Genomic DNA, 21,644 nt, shown 5'->3' with positions numbered 1-21,644 from the left:
AATAGTAAATAAAAAGCGGTCTAGTCCGCAGATATATTTGTCCGCCCTGATCGCTGTAACCATTCATACCCTAAGCAACTTTGTACTTGACTTTGATTGAGTGTAGAATGTGTGGACACGTGTTTTTAGTTCTCGAATGTTTTGATTTTGATTTCTTTCAAAGTTGTTAAGTGTTAACCGTCATGAAGGTTCTTTATACATATGAATGTAACCGTCGAAATACTATTATATGATTTTGCAAGCTAGACAAAAGTTGTATTTTTTTTTTTTGGGGCTGAACGTGTTTTTTTTTCTTCTTACTTAATAAGAAAATCATCTTTATATTTTTATGCAACGTTTCATTTTTACGTTATAGTACTATTCAAAATAGGAGTATTCTTTTGGGATAGTTCTAGCTATAGCGTGTGTTATGTATCTATACTATTAAAAGAGAAATATTTTTAATAAGTAGACATAGATTAAGAGATTATTACATGAAATACCACTCAAAACAGAATAAGGATATATATAACTCAGAGCCAAACATATACAATTAATAGAAGAACTGTATAAGGTAAACGTGTATCCAAACACACATGTAAGCAAATTAAATACTGAGGAATAAAGAATATTATAATTAATCTTAATAAATTTTGAAACAAGAATTACGAATATCAAATCCGATCTCAACACATTCAACTCAGCCGAGATTTCCAAGCTTAATTTGGAATTATCTGCAAAAAAAAAAGGACAACGACATACAAAAAATTTGTTAAGTTGATTTTAGAAGTTAAAATTTATGTTATTGTTGATTTATATAAAATATATTATGCAGTCACAATCATAATTAGTAGCACAAAAAGGGAAACAAGTAAACAACATTTACAACATACAAAAATAATTAGCATTCAAACAAGTAAACAACAATAATTAGTATTCAAAATTTCCAAAATCAAATCTTAACAATTACTAATTTTAATATTAACTATATTTTGAATTGTTTAGGGTATGAGTCATTAGGATCAAATTCAAATCTGTAGAAATATATTATCTACTTACCAAATGTGCAAACAATATTAATTACTATCACCTAAACCATAGACATTTTCAATTCAAAAAATCGTAAATATAAGAACAAAAATAACAATTTTGTTATGAAAATATATGGTATCAATTGCATTTATCCTATTAATGGAACCGCTGACCTCTACTATATATATAAGTTTATAACCATCGTTAGACAAAGAGCATAGTATCCGATCTTACTTGAAATACCTAATTTTGTATATCAAAATGGCTACCAACGATGGCAGATCCGAATCATGATGTCAAGCTTTTTCAAACCAGTGGGGATACATTGAAGGTCATTTTATCAAATAAAATAATGAAGAGATCATCACTTATAAACAATGTTTGAATTTATAAAGTATTTAATATGCATACTTCTTTTCTAAGTCTTTTTTTAATATGAAACTAATTTATGTTGAATTCTATTTTTTTACAAAGTTCAAAAATTCATGTTTAACTCAAGAAAATATATGTGAGGCGTTTTTGTTCTATTTTGAACTACTCTTTTGAGGTTTTATGCTTTTAGTATTATAATATTTTTCATCCTTGAAAATGGTTCTCATTTACATCATTGTTGACAAAATCCTAACTATTTAACAACAAAATGTGTTGTTTATCTTAATGAAATTATATCTTAAGACTGTCATAACTATGAAAATTAGTTATAAATTTAATTAAGATTTCAAATTTTAAATTGATATTTTCATTTTATATATTATTAATGATACATGAAGATACCAATATAGATACTTGGAGGTACTTCTTACCATAAAAAATATGTGAAAATACCAATATATAAATGATTTTAATATTTATATGGATATATATGTTTGAAGGCGGTAAAAAAACAAATGTTGTTACTATATATGGTGTCAAGGAGAAAAAAACATGTAAGGTGAAATGTGAAGGAGTATTGACAAAAGGACTTTAATTATCAAAAAATATAATTCTCAAGTGATTGATTCTACTTAAGATAATTGTATAGTAGATTTGTGTAACCATCCACACATATAGCATAGGTATATATGTGTATATATGTGTGGTATAAAAAAATTAAAATGTTAAATAATATATTTTACAAAATTATTTTAAAATTATAAATTCAATTTTTTGTTTTTTTTCATTTAATTTGTGTTATTTAAATTGCGGCAATCAAACAAAACATATTTTAGAGTACTGGTTAGAATTGCATATCCAAACTTATACGAAACCAATAACCTATAATTAAATTTTGGAAAGATAATTATCAATTTTAAATAACATAAAGAAATCAATTTTAATTTGATTGCATAAATATAGAACTAAACATACCAATTTTTTTTGGGGCAAAAAGAAGCTATCTTACCAACTAAAACTAAAAAACTTATCATACCAACATAATTACTGTAACTGTGTTAGTGCATAAAGATAAGTTTTGTTAATAAATACGAATGAATATAAATATCAAGTTTAAAGGGGAATAACTTCACTTATTTTCACACATGAATACATAAAATTTTGGGTAACAGGCTAAAATTCCTTTTTTTTAATAGCTATATTTTATTCTCAAAATCTAACTTGAGTACGAGCAATTTTGAATGGATAAATATATAACTTTGGTATGGAATAAATTTGAGTTTTTTTCAAAATCGTACTGAGTTTTAGTCTATCAAAACATAAAATAATCTCTTATCCAATCTCTTAAGACATATTTTATAGATAATGTTTTTTACTGAAATACATGTTACCCACGGGTTTTGCAAATTCAACACGGCGAATGCAAACATTGCTCCTGTGGTTTTTGGGTGACAAGTAAAAAAATAGCAAAACTATTACAAAGTAAGTCTATCCAGTGGGTTTGTCACGTTATACAATTTAGGTCATCAAGTTTAGGAATTACAATCATTATGGCAGATTTTATCAAACTTGATAGATAATTTTGAGAAATATAAAAAAAATTGTATAATGTCCACTAATTTGTAAAAATTAAATATCCAAACAAAAAGTACATGAATTACGAATATCCCATCCAAATCTTCAACCTATTTCATTATCTGTTAAACTATAATATATAAAGTATTATTAAAATCACAGTTATGAAATAAAATAAACATGACATATATGGGACATGACGAGTTTTTCTGTCCATATATAAACATTCTATATTCGTCTTACTTTTTTAATTGTAGTTGTTTATACTTTTCGTCTAAAAAAACAAAACATGTATAATCATTCTTTTCATCTAAAAAAACAAAAACATATCAAATGCTATACTGATACGAGTTTAGATTGTAAAATGTTACTAATATTCGTTAAAAATATGTTTATAAACATTATCCCGCACATATGTAATATATTGCAAACCTAATAAAAACATTAATTTTTGAAATCAACTCCGCCGTACATGCGGGTCCGAATCTAGTTTGTATGTTATATTTGGCTACTATTGTCGTGTTATCCATACACATGTCGCTGCGATTAGTTGCATTTTTTTTAAAAAAAATTGTAATTTTGAATTTAATCTAATTTATTTTATTTTAATTTCTTTATTTTTAGATTATCTATTTTTTTTTTATTGTTGTGATGTTCGTTTGCATGTTGCTGGATTCATCGATCAATTACAACAACGAATCAATTATAATTGTTGAGAATTGCAATTGCAAGTCGCTATATGGTTGTTGAATCCATATAGTCAAATACTGCCCCTCAGTGTTGATCGATACTGCTTTTTGGTGTCGACCGAAACCCACGTGGTGTCGATCGACACTGACTTTGCAGACGCGATATGTTCGAAGCCGAGAGTCGAATTCTTGCTTCTGTTCACCTCCGATTCTTCCAAAACACGCCCAAAAGCTACATGAACCCGTAGGAACCCTATATCAACTAAAAAAAGCAAGAAAACACCACAAACAACAAAGAACAAGCAAGACAAAGGAAATCTAAGGCTTAGATGAGCCATGGTCATTCACTCACCTCTTTTCAGGAAGTTTCTGACCCAAACAGACGAATCCAATCTTTAGAAGGCTCCTCATTTGTTCCTAGAACAAAATCTCCACCGGTACAACCTCCGTCACCGTGTTCTCTAGCTGATCTTTGGACCCCTTCGCAGCTTCTCGAAGGTGCCTGAGATCATTGTACTGCACATACGTCTGATACCGACGTTGCTTTGACACTGGTTCTCCACCTGGGAGGTCAGATCGACCCTTCAAACTTCGCTCAACCTTTCCCTCAAAAGGTCTCTTCCCATCAGCGTGAATCCCCCCAGCACCATGTTTTCCCCGATATGCCCCTTTAGCACCACCATCCCACCCAGAATCCTGCTGCCTCTCTGACCTGACCGCTCCCTTATAGCTCTGGCTCCGTCTGATTCTTCATCAAAATCAAATTGGAACTTCCCCATCCCAAGATCTGCACCAACCACTCTACCCTCCAAATGCCAAATCTGTGGAAACATATGAAGAAGCGACTTCATATCCTGCCTCCTTGGATTCATACATCGCCCCACTACAGTCTTGGAATAGCCTTCGATCAAGGCAATATTATCAAAATATGGGATCTTAACCTTCTTCTTCATCACAGAGGACATCGAACTTGAAGCATTCGATCCCTGACCCAAAGCCAAACTCTGCGACATCTCAAAAACTTTTGGGAAAACCGATAACCAAAAAGACTTATGAAAAAAACTAGAAGCCCCGAACAGATAAAGATAGAACTGTGAGAGATGAGATTTCTGCTGAACGAGAACCATGCTTTTATACTCAACCATCGAACAATTCCTCCTCCAAGTAACGTCAAAGGAATCCACGAAAATCCTCCCAATCATATCTCGCGACTGATGGGATCTCCAAATAAACGTAGCAAACAAAATAGACAGAGAACACCGGATCTGTTCATTAAGGCAAAGCACAATCGTATGATAACGATTATCCCCAAATATCGCGACAGCCTCAATCAGAAGCAGATTCCGATCCTTCCTTCTTCCTCTTTTGGAAACGAATCCAATAAGAAACCATAAATAGAGATCACGAAGCAGATCAAAGATCCATCGTAATCGCCGTAGGATCTGAACACACCCAAAAGATAATTCAAAATCCCGTGATCTATATCCAATCCCATCGCAAACAATTACGATCCCGAAACAACCGCGACGGACCCAGAGAAAACCCAAAAAAGAACCGTTCATAGACAAATCAAAACCCTAGTACCATCGCAATCGCCATCGCCGTCGTCGAGTATCTTTTTTACAATGCTCTCTAGTCTCTAGACTGAAAACAATTATAATCATTAAGAAAAAATAACTATATCAAACAAAATTAAGTTTTTGAAAAGAAAAATACTCTAAACACCAAAACACCAAATTCACATGCGGATAGTTCTTGACTTCCTAAAACATCAAAGACATTAAATTCAAAGTTTGAATTATTTAATCCACCCAACTAACATATGAAAATGATAACTAATTTATTTTGTAATAGTGATTATAATATTATTTTAAAAACTCGTAAATTAACTGAATCTTTTGTTAGGGATATACAATTTTAGATAGTTTCAGATATTTGTTCGGGTGTTCGGATATACCCAATCAAGTTCTGGTATCAGATTCATTTACTAAAAATATCTAATCAGATATTTTTAAGTTCGAGTTCGGATTCAGAATGGGTATTTTAAATCGGGCTTGGGTTAGATTTTTAGATTCGGATAATTTGCCCAGTCCTAAGTCTAGGTATGAAAAAACGTTTGACAAGTAGTTGGGGTTGATTTTGGCCGTTTTTCTGAAATCTCTATCACGTATTAAGAGAAATGTCGTATGAAAACTTTTTCAAATTGATTTTTTGCCTTGAATTTTTACTAGTTTTTGTAATGGTTTTTGGTTTTTGTTTTTGAAAAACTCATTTTTTTACCATTCAAGATTTTGTAAAAAATATTTCCTAAAATGTAGAAAATCTGGTTTTTAGAAGATTTTAACAATTTTTATTGAGAATCTGAAAAGGAATTTGTTAAAAATACACTTTTTGATATACCATTTTCAAAAATACCCTCTTTTTTGGTCATTTTCATTTTTGCCCTCTTTTATTTTTTAATGACCATTTTACCCCTATATGAAAATTAATTTAATCAATAAAATAATAAAAAAAAAATTTCAATATATTTTCCAGCCAAAAAAATTTCCTACCAAAAAAACTTTCAAAAATTTTTTTTTTTGTCAAAAATAGTTTGACAAAAAAATTTCCCGCCAAAACTTTTCCCGCAAAAAAAAATTTACAAGGCTTTTATAAAGTTTTTAAAAGGTTGACAACCTTGTAAACGCTTTTACAAGGTTTTTAAAAGGTTATTAAAATATTTTTAAAAGATTTTTAAAAGCATTTACAAGGTTTTTAAAAGGTTATTATAAAAAAAAATCTTTTAAAACCTTGTAAACGCTTTTAAATAACCTTTTAAAAAACCAATTTTGTAATTTTTGCGAGAGTTTTTTTACTTTTTTTGGTGAGAAAAAAATATTTTGGCGGGAAAACAATATTTTTGGCGGGAAATTTTTTCATTTTTTGGCGGGAATTTTTTTCGATTTTGATGACCGTACATTTTTGCTGTCACTAAAAAAAATAATAATTTGGTCATTTTGCACATAAAGAGGGGTAATTTTAAAAATAGTCAACATGGAAGGACATTTTAAAAAAAGGGTATGGAAAAAGGGACATTTTTTAGAATGCCCAATCTGAAAACCATCTTATTTTAGTTTTTTACTTTTCCTAAAAAATTGTTTAACGTTACATTTTTTTTTTATTCTTCTATTTATTATTTCTTTTATTTTTGTAAAATCAAAAAACTAAAAAAGAAAATCTAAAATCCAAAAACCAAAAACTATAATCCAAAATCTATTTAAAATTCAACAACCATTCTTTTTTTTTTCCTTTTCTACAAAAGAAGTACTTTTTTTTTTTTTGCAAGTACTTTCATTTTTTATAAAACTGAAGTGTGGAGAAAGTTACACAATAAACAAAAGTGGAGAGCTCCACAAATATAGCAAACAAGCTTCTGCGAATTAAAACATGAACAAACACTAAACTGTAAGTTACAACATTAGTACCAACACATTCAGCTACCAATGCAAATCGATGCAAAATGGAAAGAACCAAGAACATCATAGCTCTCTCAATAAGACCAAACTTCCAATCTGAAACTGGAGTTGAGCTTAGAGCTTATATCATTTGCTTGGGGTATGATAGGATCTTACACATCACAGCTGCATCTTTCAGAGAATTAGTAACCGAATGTCTTCAAAAAGTATTCAGCAAAAGATCAGCATATTTCCTTTTTTTCAAATCTTCTATCTTCCAAAAAAGCTACAATCAAAAAATACAAACGACCCTAGATCCATACGAAGATCTTTATTCTCTAGCTTTGTAAACAACCAAAAGGAAGCAAGGCCTTTTCAGAGACCAGAACATCTGTCTCTGATAGTTATCAACAAACTAAAGAAAGTCAAGGAGGGTTGAAGGTACCGGGTAAAACTTGACTCCAATATCCTTTCTACAAGGGCGAGTAATCCTCTCCTGGTCCGAAGCGAGCTGTTTGCCTTTCTTTCTTTTGGAACTCTCTCCAACATCAAACTTGGGTTTAGCTTAAAAAACTCTTTCTGAGTTGGATCCCGTGGACTCCTGGTTACATTTAGGACTTGTAGCAAACAAGTTGTGTATAGGGTTCTCTGCAACAACTTCTACACTGTTGTGCAAAGCATAAAGCTAGAAGGGTGTCGAAGAGGTTGAGAGATAGGTGAGTACGTTGAAATATCAGATCTCTATGTACTCTGTTCTTCCGTTTCACGACTAGGATTATGGGAATATTGTCCTTCCTCCCACACAAGAACCAAAAGTTCATCATCGTCCTCTACAGGGATAACTAGAGGAGCCAAAAAGGGACAATACTTGGTTTGATGGTTTATACGGCTGCAATTACTACAGATTTTTGTAAGTTTTTTTCGTATTTAAAGCCAACCATAGCACGCTCGCCGGACTGAAACCAAACTCGTCTAAAGAAACGGAGCCTATCTGTGAAGACAATTCTAACTTTTACCCTAAGGAAAGCAATCTGAGTTGTAGTGTCTTCATTGAAATCAAGTTCAAAAATATCCCCTTAAATGTTAGCGATGAAACTGACAGTCCTTTCAGAAACATACGACAAAGGAATTCCACGTAACTGAACCCAAAGGTCTATATACGTGAAAAATTCCTCACCTGGGAAGTCTTCCCACCTTTGTAGCGCCACAACCCAATCGTTATACAACCAAGGTTGTGTTCTCAGCACTGAAACCAAATCCGCTTCTAGTTGAAAACCAAATTGGACATAGCTATCATCCAGGATACGACCATGAACTTTCGAAGATAAACCCTAGAGACGTGGTAATTCCTGAATCACATACTTCAGCGTTTCATCTCTTAGTCTTAGATTGTTCCTAGCCAAAACGCCAACATAAGCAGTAAGGGGTATGAACAGTTCAGTGTTATCCCGACCCAAAACCATGTATCGGAGGTCATCCCATCATTCATGAGCCATGATGGGAGAAAAAGGGTGATTAAAGAAAAGAGGGAAAGAACAAAGGTGAAAATAAAGAGAGCAAAGGAGCTAATATATATATGGAGGAAATAAGGTATATATTTTCAGAACCAAAGTTAAGGATGACGAAAGAGGGGAGCAAACCAAGAAATACAATGATCAAAAGGAATCACCGCGTAAGGTTCAATCAAACTTTGTCGTAAGTCAAAATATAGTTATTTTAAATAAATTACTTTGCAACAAGTAAAGGAAAGAAAAATATTTTGAAGAGAGGAAAAGGAAAGATCTTCTGATGGAAACCAAAAAACTGAGCAAACAAAGCCCAAGGAATACGATGATCATAGAGCATGATCACCGTAGAAAAAACCCAAAAAACAAAGTCTTTTGTTTTTTCTAATCTTAAAAAACTAAAAAAAAATCAGATATTACCTATCCAGCTGTAAAAATAAGAATATAGAAGGCTGGAATGTTGAGAAACAAAAAACCTACCCAGAAGTGAAGGTGTCTAAAATGAGCTTCTTCTCCATTGTAAAGAGACCTTTCAGCCACAGGAGAGCCTGTAGCAACATAAGAATTCAACCTTATGTCTACCGTTACACTGTCTACAGTCAAAAGGGCTCAAATGTTGCAGCTCTTTGGTTCAAAGAGAATAAACCAATTAGGTTTATCAGTGGCTAAGGTAAGGAGATGAGAGATCTGACTTGCAATCGCTGGCCATTGAATAGGTTTGTGTAATGCAGACACTTATACTTTCCAATGCACAATCCCAACTTTTAATCTTAACATCAAAAACGGATCCTACTTGAGCAAAAGATCTTCGACTGTGAAAGAGAACGTTCCCATAAGAGTCTCTTACAACCCAAGAGGCACCAGAGAGAGCCAACTTTCTATACCAAGAGAAGCCTATATTGTATTTAACTTTATTTTTGAAAGGAGGTTGCCAAGTTGTTAACTGGAAAGGTGAGCTCGGGTTGTCATTCAGGTTTAAAAAATTGTGCTACATTCCAATCATTGGCCGCTTCCCTAGCTTTCTGAACTAACAGATTAGGATCTTGATGATATCCATTAAAGAGAAATGAATTCCTATTTTCCCACAAATACCACATGTTCCAAGCAAAGTCCGACTTAAACTCATCAGGGAGTGGGACACATTGCTTTAAGCTGAAGAGATAATGCAAGTTTTCAAAAATTGCATCTCCAAAACCCAACAAAGGCGATGGCACATTAGATAATGCCCAAACCTGTCTTGCAAAAGGACAGAGAAACAAAATGTGATTAATTCCACAATCCTCATCGCAAAACATACAACCATCAAAAGCTCTGAGAGCACCTTTGAGAGCTTTCCAGAGAAATTTTTTAATTTTAGGTACCTTTTTACATTCCAAACAGCTTGACAAACTGGATTTCTTGACAGCAAAGCTTTCTCTTCTGTTAGTCTAATTTTATACACATGTTGATACATCAGATCATAGCCAGATTTTGTAGAGTAGAAACCATTGTTTGTTTTCCCCCAACAATATGCATCCGGAAAACCAATTCTTGTCTTGATAGCTTTAATGATACTACTATCAGAGTGGTGAAACAAGGACCTTAAAAGATTGACATCACAAGCTCCAGTAAAACAGTTAAAAAGATCAGCCCCTTTGAGATTTATGTTCATGAGAGAATGATACCAATCGGTCTTCTTGGGCAACCTTCATATAACTAATTATTTATCCATACAAAGGTATTATACCCATTTCCAATGATGCGCTTAAGACCTTTGCTAAGCAAAGCTTTTCCAAACTGCAGGCTTCTCCAAGCATATGATGGTTGTTTACCTGTTGGGGCTGATAAGTAAGGGGAGGAATCAAAATATATGCTTTTAAATAACCTTGAAAAAATACAATCCTGATCATGTAGAAGGCGCTTGTTTCGCTAGAAGAGACTGATTAAAAATTTATAAATCTTTGAAGCCTAAACCTCCAAAAGCCTTGGGAAGAGTTAAATTATCATAGCTTATCCAATGAATCTTATTCTGAAACAGAGAGTTACTCCACCAATAATCCATCATTACTGAAATCAGCTTAGTAATGGTTCCTTTTGGAAGCTTGAAACAAGACATCACATATACATGTAAGGCCATAGCTACATATTTTAGTAAAACATCTTTACCTCCCTGAGAACGTTTTTTTTGCATACCAACCTGTAAATCTTGACTGTAATCTATCCTTTATGAAGCCTAATAATTATTGCTTCAAACCCCTTAGACACTCTGGAAGCCCTTAGTATTTTCCGGTGCCTCCTTCCAACTCAACTCCTGTTTTCCGCTTGATCCAGTTCCATAGGTTTTTGTCTGTTTTGGATCCAAAATTGATAGTCGGTTTCTGTTTGTTAATCACTTGACCAGACAAAGATTCATAAATCTCTAAACAATTCATCACCTCAGCACACTGCTCTTTATTCATTTTACAGATGAAAAGACTATCATCAGCAAATAATAAATGAGTTATTATTTGACTAGAGGGAAGGAATTGTATGCCAGAGATTTTACCTTTGCATTCCGCTTAGTTGAAGAGATGAATCAAAGCTTCCGTGCACATGACAAAAAGAAAAGGAGAGAGAGGGTCTCCTTGACGAATGTCTCTTTGTAGTTTGAAATCTTCAAAGACGTGCCCATTAATTACCACAAAATAACTCACCGAAGAAACAAATCCCATTACTCATGATATCCAAAGGTTTTGAAACCCTAAAGCTTGAAACATGTCCTGCAAAAAATTCCATTCGAGTCTATCAGACGCTTTAGACATGTCTATTTTAAACAACATAGCAGACTGAGAGAACTCTGGATGGGTATGCAGACTATGAACAACTTCATGAACTATCAGAAATAAATATCTTTGAAACAAAAGCAGCCTGAGTTGGAAAAACTATAGAAGGTAAGTGTTTCTTCAATCTGTTAACCAGAATTGTTCAAACAACCTTATAGATCACAACACAAAGACTAATCGGCCCAAGGTTAGACATTCTGGATTCAACAACCATTCATGCCCTTTGTTTTATTTCTTTATGTCATTTGCAAATTTAAATAATTTATTTTATTTTATAAAATGGGCTGGTATTGAATCAAATTGTGGGGCAAAAAAGTTATCATGGAGCCCAATTTCCATATACAATGTGTAGCTTAGGGCCTTTTGTTTTTTTTTTTTTTGGTAAGCAAGTTAGGGCTTTTTGAGGCATACATATTTTTCTCAATATCTTATCACAAACCAAAGAAAGATTAAAGAAAAAAAATCAGTCAGCTAAGAGAAGACAATAAACGTAGCTACCTCATCTCCCTCTTCTTTTATATTTATTTTTCCTCCACCTGTAGTTTCTCTCTTTTGTCCTCAATAGGCGACGATGGCCTCCTCCATTTTCTCCGGTGTTAAGTTCTCTCCGATCTTAGCTCCCGTTAATTCTGGAGATAGCCGCCGCTCTCGATGTGTAAAAGATAGAAATAAAGTTAGGTTTAATCCTGGGTCGCCGCGTCTCACTCCCAATCGTGTTCGCGCCGAAGCTCAGTCTTCGATTCCATATACTGGTCTTTGGTACGTCTTTAGTCTTTTGGTTTTGAGATGTATATATATGCTTATCAGTAAACTTCTGAATTCGTTGAAATTGAAATTAATTCTTGGTTCATAGCCACTGGTTCTTTTTTTTTTTTTCATTTACTTATAATGGTTCTAGGGTATCTTGGTCTGCTTACGGAACCTTTGATTTTGAGATGGAGATGTTTATCACTAAAGTTTCATTTCGTTGTTGTTTCTTTCTGAATTTGTGGAAAGTGAAAATTAGTTGTTGTTGAAGTACAGTTATATTTGCTCGTTTACTGAATATTTTGGTTTTTGAAATCAGATGTTAATTTTTGGTTTGAATGTTTTGATGTCAAAGGGCACAGCCAACTGCGAACAGGGGACGTTTGAAAAGGAGCATTGTTCTGGGACAACGAAACGCGATTTTCAGAAAAGAAGCTACTGGGACATCACTTTCTCAGGGACGCAAGTTCTGTTTTACCTGTAAAAGAAGTCAACCCGGAATCAGAAGATCATTACCGAGTGCCTTTGTCGACAGAAGTTCATTTAGTTTGTTGAGGTCTCGTTTGACCTCTTCTCTGGTTCGTAAAGCTACACTATTTTCCTTATATGTTCTAGTCTTGCGTCATGTACTCTTTTTTGAACTATGTTTGTGTTTAACAGACTCAATATGTGTCAATTTTTCAGAGAAAAAATTCTCAGATTCTAAATGCAACTGTTGGACCAGATGAGCCACATGCTGCTGGAACAGCCTGGCCAGATGGCATCGTTGCGGAGAGACAAGATCTAGACTTATTGCCCCCTGAGATAGATACTACAGAGCTAGAAGCATTTCTTGGTTGTGAACTTCCTTCTCATCCCAAGTTGCACCGGGGGCAATTGAAAAATGGACTTCGTTATCTTATTTTGCCGAACAAAGTTCCACCAAACAGGTAAATTGGGAAAAATGCCTGAAGTTGGTCTACTCGTGATACTTTTAATGGTTGCTTTATGCATCAGAGATAGATAATTAACATGTTTTCCCTTACATTACATATATTGAATATCAATTACAACAAAGAAGAAGGATAAAGGAAGGCAATTTTGTTCTCCTTTTCTATTATAGCTTAAGCATATGGTGGATTCCTTCTAACTTCTTTCTCTTATTTCTTACATATGTTCTGAAATGTTTTCGAATGCTAGATTTGAGGCACACATGGAAGTTCATGTAGGATCGATTGATGAGGAAGACGATGAGCAAGGGATTGCTCATATGATAGAACATGTTGCATTCCTTGGGAGCAAGAAACGTGAGAAACTTCTTGGTACAGGTGCCCGCTCTAATGCATACACAGATTTCCACCATACAGTATTTCATATTCACTCTCCCACCCACACAAAGGTTTGTTTTTTTCTACACCTATTGGCTTTTTTTTGGTTAGTTCAATTTCACAGGTTTTTGTTGCCTCTGTATTTGCTTTAACAAATATGGTGCTTATAGTTATAGCATCGGTTTGACCAAATTATCACATTCTCTTCACTCTTTTTTTTTTTGTTTTCTCCACTATATTTCTATAATCATACATTTCCATATACCTATATGTTGTACATGGAATGCTATTTCTTTTATGAGCAACGAATACTGTATTTGGTGTTGATCTTTATTTGTATATTGACCTTGAAGTCTGTTTCTTTGATTGAGTTCTCTTTAGATGTTATTGTGATAATTTGGAGAACGTATTGGCTTGCTAATCATGTTGATAGAGTTCGACAGATCGAATACTAGCTTCATATTAATTAGAGTGCTGAACCTTTTCAGGACTCTGAGGACGACCTTTTCCCGTCTGTGCTCGATGCCTTGAATGAGGTAAAGTTTTGCTATCTAAGATGATGTCTTCCCATTGGATATGTCCTAACATTTTTTCTGTTGTAAGAATCAGAATCCCTCTATGTTTCATGGATCTTGATTCATTTGGAAAATAAAATCTTATTTCTCTAATGATTACAGATAGCTTTCCACCCAAAATTCTTATCTTCTCGAGTTGAGAAGGAAAGGCGGGCCATACTTTCAGAACTTCAGATGATGAATACAATTGAGTATCGTGTTGACTGCCAGGTAATTATTAAGAATAGTTTTCTATGTCAGCACGGCAGTTCGTTGTCTTACCCAATTTCTGGTGGATAATCAGTGACACGTTGTGTTTTATTTCTTGCGACTAGTTGTTACAACATTTACATTCTGAGAACAAGCTGGGTAGAAGGTTCCCTATTGGATTGGAAGAGCAGATTAAGAAGTGGGATGTTGACAAAATTAGGAAATTTCATGAGCGATGGTACTTCCCAGCCAATGCCACTCTATATATTGTGGGAGACATCAACAACATACCTCAGATAGTCAACAATATTGAAGTAAGATAGTCTATTACCTTTTTCTTGCATTGCCGGTTGTCATTAATAAGTAAATATGGAATTTCTACTGCGTAGTCTATCTTGACCAGACAATCGCTCTTGCACAGGCTGTGTTTGGAAAAACTGGTTTGGATAATGAATCAACACCCTCTCCTACTCCTGGTGCCTTCGGTGCCATGGCTAATTTTCTCGTTCCGAAGCTGCCAGCTGGTCTTGGTGGAACCTTTTCAAATGAGAGAACAAATACTGCTGATCAATCTAAGATGATTAAAAGAGAAAGACATGCAATTCGTCCCCCGGTTGAGCATAATTGGTCGCTTCCTGGAACCAGTATTGATCTAAAGCCTCCGCAGATATTTAAGCATGAGCTTCTTCAAAATTTTGCAATCAATATGTTCTGCAAGGTTTCTGTTACAATCTTTTAATTTCTCCCTTTTTTTTTTCAGCTAGCTTAACATGATACAGCCAGTTTAGGGTGGTAGATTGTATCATGAAATGTTACAATTTTTTTGGTCTTCCTGCAGATACCTGTTAGCAAGGTTCAGACATTTGGAGACCTGCGAAATGTTCTGATGAAAAGAATATTTCTCTCTGCTCTACATTTTCGAATTAATACGAGATACAAGGTATGAGGGTGTTAGGATGTTGCTATTCTGAATACATTTGTTCTCAAGTTTTGCTCGGAAAGGAATAGTTGTTCTCATTTCTTGCACTGAACATTTTGCTTAGATTTTTGTTGATCAAAATGAACCTCTTCAAATCCCACTAAAATTTTATTAAATCAGCTCTCTGATGGGGTGTTCAACCAATATAAGTGTGTTTTCGATTAGCTGGAGGTGCACTATTAAAACTAAAAACTCTTTTCCAGTCCATGGATCTAGCTATATTTTTTATTGAAGGTTTTAGGATTTCTATGCCTTACCAGTAGACTCAGTACTGTCAGTAAATTTTGGTGATTTTATCTTTGTACCTTTCAGAGTTCAAACCCGCCATTTACATCAGTTGAATTGGACCATAGTGATTCGGGAAGGGAAGGATGCACTGTTACCACTCTTACTGTCACCGCAGAGCCCAAAAATTGGCAAAATGCAGTGAAAGTTGCTGTCCAAGAGGTTTGCTTATTGTTTGTTCTAATTTATCTTCATTGTGGTTACTATTTTTCATTGTTTTATGTGGACTTGATGAATAATGTATTGGTTGAAGAGATAGTCTGAAAGACTGTTAGAACCATTGTCACCTTTTTTTGCTTATGAGAATTCATTTAGCTATGTTTAACGTATCATTCTACTTCCAGGTTCGAAGACTTAAAGAATTTGGTGTCACCAGGGGTGAACTTACACGTTACATGGATGCTCTTCTAAAAGATAGTGAACATCTTGCGGCTATGATTGATAATGTGTCGTCTGTTGATAACCTGGATTTTATCATGGAAAGTGATGCACTAGGCCACACTGTTATGGATCAGACGCAAGGACATGAGACCTTGGTTGCTGTAGCTGGAACTGTTACGCTTGAAGAGGTAGGTTTGGCTGTTCTGCTTTATTCTTATTAGCTTTTCTTGTAATATCTGACGCAAAAGATGACTGTTAATTTCAAAATTTCTGGTAATTAACACATCAATAACTACTGGATATTTAACACTTCCTGCATATCATACTATTTAAAATATTTTTGTTTCAATTCTTTTTTTTTTCTTCTGTTTTGATGGTTTCTTGTCCAGGTAAACACTGTTGGCGCCAAGGTGCTAGAGTTTATTTCTGATTTTGGAAGGCCCACTGCACCTCTTCCTGCAGCAATAGTTGCTTGTGTTCCCACAAAGGTGCACGTTGATGGAGTTGGTGAGAGTGATTTTAATATAACTCCTGCTGAAATAATAGATTCTGTCAAATCAGGATTATTAGCACCCATTGAAGCTGAGCCTGAGGTATTCCTTCTTTTGTAACTTTTGTTTTTTTTATTTTTTTTTATTTTTTTATTATTACTTTTATCCTCTCTTAATTCAAGTATAGACCAAAGGGTAGTTCTGAATCAGCTTTTTGCCTTCATCCTTGCAGCTCGAGGTGCCAAAAGAATTGATCTCTCAATCACAGTTGGAAGAGTTAACCTTGCAACGAAATCCATGTTTTGTCCCTATTCCTGGGTCAAGCGTAACCAAGTTGCATGACAAAGTGACTGGGATCACTCAGCTTCGCTTATCCAATGGTATACCTGTAAATTACAAGGTACATCTTACATCCTTTTCCTTTTGCTTACTATCTAAGCATCATGTCCATGGTGATTTTCTTTCTACATTATGAGACGTTCTCTTCAGTTTTTATATTGTTGTTTTGTGCTGTCTGTTTAACAAATTGAAGTTCTTAACATCTTAAAAATTATGCTTCGTTTTTAGCAGAAAATATTTTTTGGTGTTGATTGATACCATACTTTTATTTCAGCATATTGTATGTAGAGGTAAAGACTCTTCCCTTGACATTTCCCTTTTCATTGTAGATATCAACAACCGAATCTCGGGCAGGTGTCATGCGGCTTATTGTTGGTGGTGGACGAGCTGCAGAAACTTCTGATTCCAAAGGAGCTGTGGTTGTTGGTGTTCGTACACTCAGTGAGGGTGGTCGAGTTGGAGACTTTTCAAGGGAGCAGGCAAGTGAAGTTGTCGAAAACTGCATTGTGATTTGTTTTTAAACTACAAAAAGGATATGAACTAAGCTGAAAGCCATTTTTGTATAGGTGGAGCTTTTCTGTGTAAATCATTTGATAAACTGCTCGTTGGAGTCAACTGAGGAGTTCATTGCCATGGAATTCCGATTTACTCTGAGAGACAATGGAATGCAAGCAGCTTTTCAGCTGCTTCACATGGTGCTTGAGGTATTAGATAATGCAATATGCTTTGCAACATATCTGACCATTGGTTTTTATTGATTAGCGGTCAATAGTGTGTTCTCTTACCCGCTTGTTCATTTTCCTCTGTTTTTATCTAATCTTTTGCTGATAAAGAGTGTTGGTTCTCTGGCATGCAGCGTAGTGTCTGGTTGGAAGATGCATTTGATCGAGCACGGCAGCTATATCTTTCGTATTTTCGATCAATTCCTAAAAGCTTGGAGCGTGCGACTGCTCATAAACTCATGATTGCGATGCTGAATGCTGATGAGCGTTTTGTTGAGCCGACACCTAAGTCATTACAGACCTTGAATCTAGAAACTGTGAAAGAAGCGGTCATGAGTCATTTTGTTGGGGAAAATATGGAGGTGATATCTCAAACTTGAAAGCTGATATTTTGCTTCACAAATATTTATTTTATTTTATTTTCATAAAATTTTCTGTGGTTTCCTTCAGGTAAGCATTGTGGGGGACTTTTCAGAGGAGGAAATTGAGCGTTGCATCCTTGATTACCTCGGTACAGTTAAAGCCAGCCATGATTCTGCAAAACTACCAGGATCAGAGCCTATTGTGTTTCGCCAACCAACAGCTGGCTTGCAATTTCAACAGGTTCGGAAAAAAACAGTAATTCATGGACTTTCTCTTCGGTTTCACCATCCCCTTTGATATATGATTCTAGCAGGATAATTGACATATTTATCTCTGTAAAGGTATTCTTGAAGGATACTGATGAGAGAGCATGTGCATACATTGCTGGACCAGCGCCAAATCGATGGGGCTTTACAGTTGACGGGGATGACCTTTTTCAGTCTGTTAGCAAACTTACTGTTGCTCATGGTAAGTTACACCTTAATGGGACCGACATAAAATTAGGAGTCATATGGTGTCATAATTTTGCAACCTTGTATATATGTCTGCTTCTGACTTCTGAGCTTGCCTCATACACCAGAAATCCATCTTCAGTAGTATTAGAGAATTTCGTGGTTAGATCTGGATAAATAGCTTTTCATATTTCATGCATGCACATTGAAATGGCAGATGGACTTTCGAAATCGGAGGAACAGTTGCTAGAAGGCGGAGACAGGGAGTTGCAAAAGAAGCTTCGTGCCCACCCTCTTTTCTTTGGAATTACAATGGGTCTTCTGGCAGAAATCATAAACTCAAGGTACCTCTTATTGTTGAATGGTGTCATATTACTGGAAAGCTGAGTTCTTTGCTGCTATTGTACTCTGGTTTGGTTCGTGTCCGAAATTTGCTCAGCAACTAACCGCCAGAATGAAGCACTTTTAGAAAATGATCTGTCAGTAAACACTTGGGTTTAAGAGAATGCAGTTTTATGCATCTGATTGTCTTTTTGTTTCAGACTGAAGTGTCTCTACATTCTATGTGCCTATTATTTTACGTATACATTTTATTCCACTCATAGCTGAAAGATAACTTTTTTGAATCATTGCAGGCTTTTCACCACAGTAAGAGATTCTCTTGGACTGACATATGACGTATCGTTTGAGCTAAACCTATTTGATAGGCTGAATCTCGGGTGGTATGTAGTATCTGTGACTTCAACTCCCGGCAAGGTATGCAGTCTTTGTATTTTGCTTACAGTAAATGAGCCACTCTTTCGTTAACAGTTTTCTTCACCAACTTTCTCAATACTCTGTCCAGGTATACAAAGCGGTTGATGCCTGTAAGAGCGTTCTTAGAGGATTGCATAGCAACCAAATTGCCCCTAGGGAGTTGGATAGGGTTAGTTGTCTCTTTTGCCTTATCAGCTTAGCTATTTTTAGCTCGTTTTCGTTGTTATTGGAAAGTGATGTTGTTTGTCTATCAACAGGCAAAGCGAACTCTTCTTATGAGACATGAAGCTGAACTCAAATCCAATGCATATTGGCTTAATCTATTAGCTCACTTGCAGGCCTCCTCTGTTCCGAGGAAGGTGATACTGACTTGCAAATTCTTAACTGTTTCGTTTCTAACTTGACTTCTTCTGATTGGGTGGTTGTGTTTTTTTAGGAACTGTCATGCATTAAAGAACTTACTTCATTGTATGAAGCTGCTTCGATCGAGGACATATACCTCGCTTATAATCAATTAAGAGTGGACGAGGATTCTCTGTACTCCTGCATTGGGATAGCTGGGGCGCAGGCTGGTGAAGAGACAACTGGTAAGTGTGACGTTTCTTGAGCAATAAAACAGTTTGAGATCAGTTGGGTATTAAAATAGGAAAACTCTGCTGTGCAGTGCTATCAGAAGAAGAAGAACCAGAAGATGCTTTTTCAGGAGTTCTTCCTGTGGGACGAGGCTCATCGATGACCACAAGACCAACAACCTGATCCACATTTTGGCTTGTAAGATAATGTAGGTGAAGACATGTGCCATATATACGACAGAGAATAAGCCAGATAAAGTTCATCAGATTCGTTGTCACAAACAGCAGAGGCTTTGCTTTGGCATAAGAGGTTTGTATACTTCTTTGTGATCACCATCAAGGCTAATAAGTGACCCAATTATCTGTATTACTTATCTCTTGTCTCCTTCATATTTATAGAAAAGAAAAAAAGAAAGAAAGATAGTGACATATGTAGACCCTTTGTTTTTTGGACTTGATCGTTACTACTTCGGTGCAAAGTTTATGCAGCTGTAAATGGTGATTTTGAGGAGTCTTTTTGCACCCATGTTCATCTATCTGTAAAATCATTGGGAGGTGCTCATGTGGCTGTCTGGGATGATAATTTAGTGGCTGGAAGATTGATTAGAGCTTATAATATTTTAATGTGGGTGTCAATTTTTTTGTAGTAGTGAAACACAATCAAACGAGTTGTGACTTGTGAGAATAACCAAATAGTTGTGGTGATCACTGAAAAAAGATCAATAGGTTGCTAAAATTTTTTAAGAAAAATGATTAAAATATAGGTAAAATTAGGTCTATTACATGTTCTTCAAAATATCTTCGAACTAAGAAAAACGAGATCTCCTCCAAACCCACCGAAATCAAAATTCCCATTTCGTCTAGGTGCTTCAACCACTGTGCAAAACCTCCGTCCCATCGCCGCCGTTGAAGCACCGGAGAAAATTGAAACGAAGCTTGTATCCTCGTCCATTATTTCCAAGAAGCCTGTTAAACGAAGCTTGTATCCTCGACAATGGTATTGCGGCTCTTGTGGAGAAAAAAACCGAGTTCTCGATCTCGTCTTTTTTGTTTCGACTTATTGATTAAACAATATAACAAGACATGTTAGAAAATATGTTAATAAACCAATATAGCTCAGTCGGTTACGTTGCTGTTCATTTAATGATCGAGTCCCTGCCTCCCTGGTGTTTTAAACCGGCGTCGTTTATGATTCGAGTTAACGTAGATTATTGACATCATTTTTAATTGAAATTTATTGTGATATCTAAATTGGCCTGGTTTATTTTATTTTCCTCTTATATTTGAAAGTTCAGGATTTTTTTGATATTTTTCCCCATGTACAATATGTTTTCAAATGATTCGATAAGTGGTAGGTTCAAACAATCATTTTAATAGAGGTTATTTTGCTAATATAGTCGTAACCAGAGCTACACCTATTAGTTGAATCAGAATCAAGAGAGAAAAGTTTGTTAAACTCTGATTCTCATTAAAGAAGAAAGAGTTTGTTTACAATGTTCTTATCTAGAACAAGATTATTAAACCGGATCTTTACATTTAATTTAACCTATAAACCGGATATTCCAGAGTCCTTAACCAACTCTAATATTCACAAGTATGCAAACTATATACACTCATCTAATAGCCCCCCTCAAGATGAAGGTGCAAAGATAATTGTATACATCCATCTTGGAAATTTTCTCCTGGAAATGAGCCGAATGCAATGCTTTAGTGAGAACATCTGCTAACTAATTCCCTGTTCGAACATGCATAGTTTTAAGAAATCCATAATCTACCTCCTTCATGATCTTGTAGCAATCCATATCAACATGTTTAGTTCTCTCGTGAAAAACTGCATTATTAGCGATATGTAATGCTGTCGTATTATCACCATAGAGATAAGCCGGAGGAGTGAATGGAATCTGCAAATCCCACATAAGCCGAGAAAGCCAAATGAGTTCTTTGGTTGTCAAAGCCATAGCTCGAAACTCTGATTCTGCAGAGCTTTGAGAAACCGTATCTTGCTTCTTTGATCGCCATGATACCAAAGAACCTCCAATGAATATGCAGAAACCTGTAACAGGCCTTCTATCGTCAGTACAAGAACCCCAACCGGCATC

The 21,644-nt window shown here is 35.1% G+C and overlaps 1 protein-coding gene and 1 long non-coding RNA gene across 4 annotated transcripts; one reads left to right on the top strand and one right to left on the bottom strand.

Annotated features, from left to right (window-relative positions):
- Positions 1 to 3,535: 3,535 nt before the first annotated feature.
- Positions 3,536 to 5,435, bottom strand: LOC109130422 (uncharacterized). Of its 3 annotated transcripts, none has more exons than XR_015589514.1 (2): positions 4,000 to 5,435; positions 3,536 to 3,900 (listed from the first exon to the last, which is right to left on the bottom strand). It is a non-coding gene; the product is annotated as an uncharacterized LOC109130422 (long non-coding RNA). The 3 variants fall into 3 exon arrangements; XR_015589512.1 differs by having other exon boundaries at positions 3,536 to 3,879; positions 4,000 to 5,420; XR_015589513.1 differs by having other exon boundaries at positions 3,536 to 3,909; positions 4,000 to 5,341.
- A 6,330-nt stretch (positions 5,436 to 11,765) lies between these two features.
- LOC104763196 (stromal processing peptidase, chloroplastic) lies at positions 11,766 to 20,069 on the top strand. The gene is made up of 24 exons (XM_087500295.1): positions 11,766 to 12,146; positions 12,490 to 12,712; positions 12,819 to 13,063; positions 13,314 to 13,512; positions 13,930 to 13,977; positions 14,119 to 14,226; positions 14,331 to 14,519; positions 14,627 to 14,923; positions 15,044 to 15,145; positions 15,497 to 15,631; positions 15,814 to 16,038; positions 16,240 to 16,443; positions 16,574 to 16,741; positions 17,010 to 17,159; positions 17,247 to 17,384; positions 17,537 to 17,764; positions 17,853 to 18,005; positions 18,107 to 18,233; positions 18,435 to 18,561; positions 18,853 to 18,973; positions 19,062 to 19,142; positions 19,231 to 19,332; positions 19,410 to 19,560; positions 19,638 to 20,069. The coding sequence occupies exons 1-24, from the start codon at positions 11,959 to 11,961 to the stop codon at positions 19,727 to 19,729; spliced, it is 3,801 nt and encodes a 1,266-aa protein (XP_087356421.1). The 5' UTR covers positions 11,766 to 11,958; the 3' UTR covers positions 19,730 to 20,069.
- The last annotated feature ends 1,575 nt before the right edge of the window (positions 20,070 to 21,644 follow it).

Source organism: Camelina sativa, chromosome 18 (assembly GCF_030686135.1).
Source record: "Camelina sativa cultivar CO46 ecotype springtype chromosome 18, ASM3068613v1".
NCBI classification, from domain to species: domain Eukaryota; kingdom Viridiplantae; phylum Streptophyta; class Magnoliopsida; order Brassicales; family Brassicaceae; genus Camelina; species Camelina sativa.
The sequence above is the reverse complement of the archived record's forward strand: the minus strand, read 5'-3'. Positions and strand labels throughout refer to the sequence as shown.

Bases quoted from the DNA above. Each gene is read 5' to 3' on its own strand.
- LOC104763196 (XM_087500295.1), top strand. From the start codon at position 11,959: ATGGCCTCCTCCATTTTCTCCGGTGTTAAGTTCTCTCCGATCTTAGCT. The intron at 17,765-17,852 runs GTGATATCTCAA...GGTTTCCTTCAG, and splicing joins TTGTTGGGGAAAATATGGAG to GTAAGCATTGTGGGGGACTT. The intron at 18,006-18,106 runs GTTCGGAAAAAA...ATCTCTGTAAAG, and splicing joins CTGGCTTGCAATTTCAACAG to GTATTCTTGAAGGATACTGA.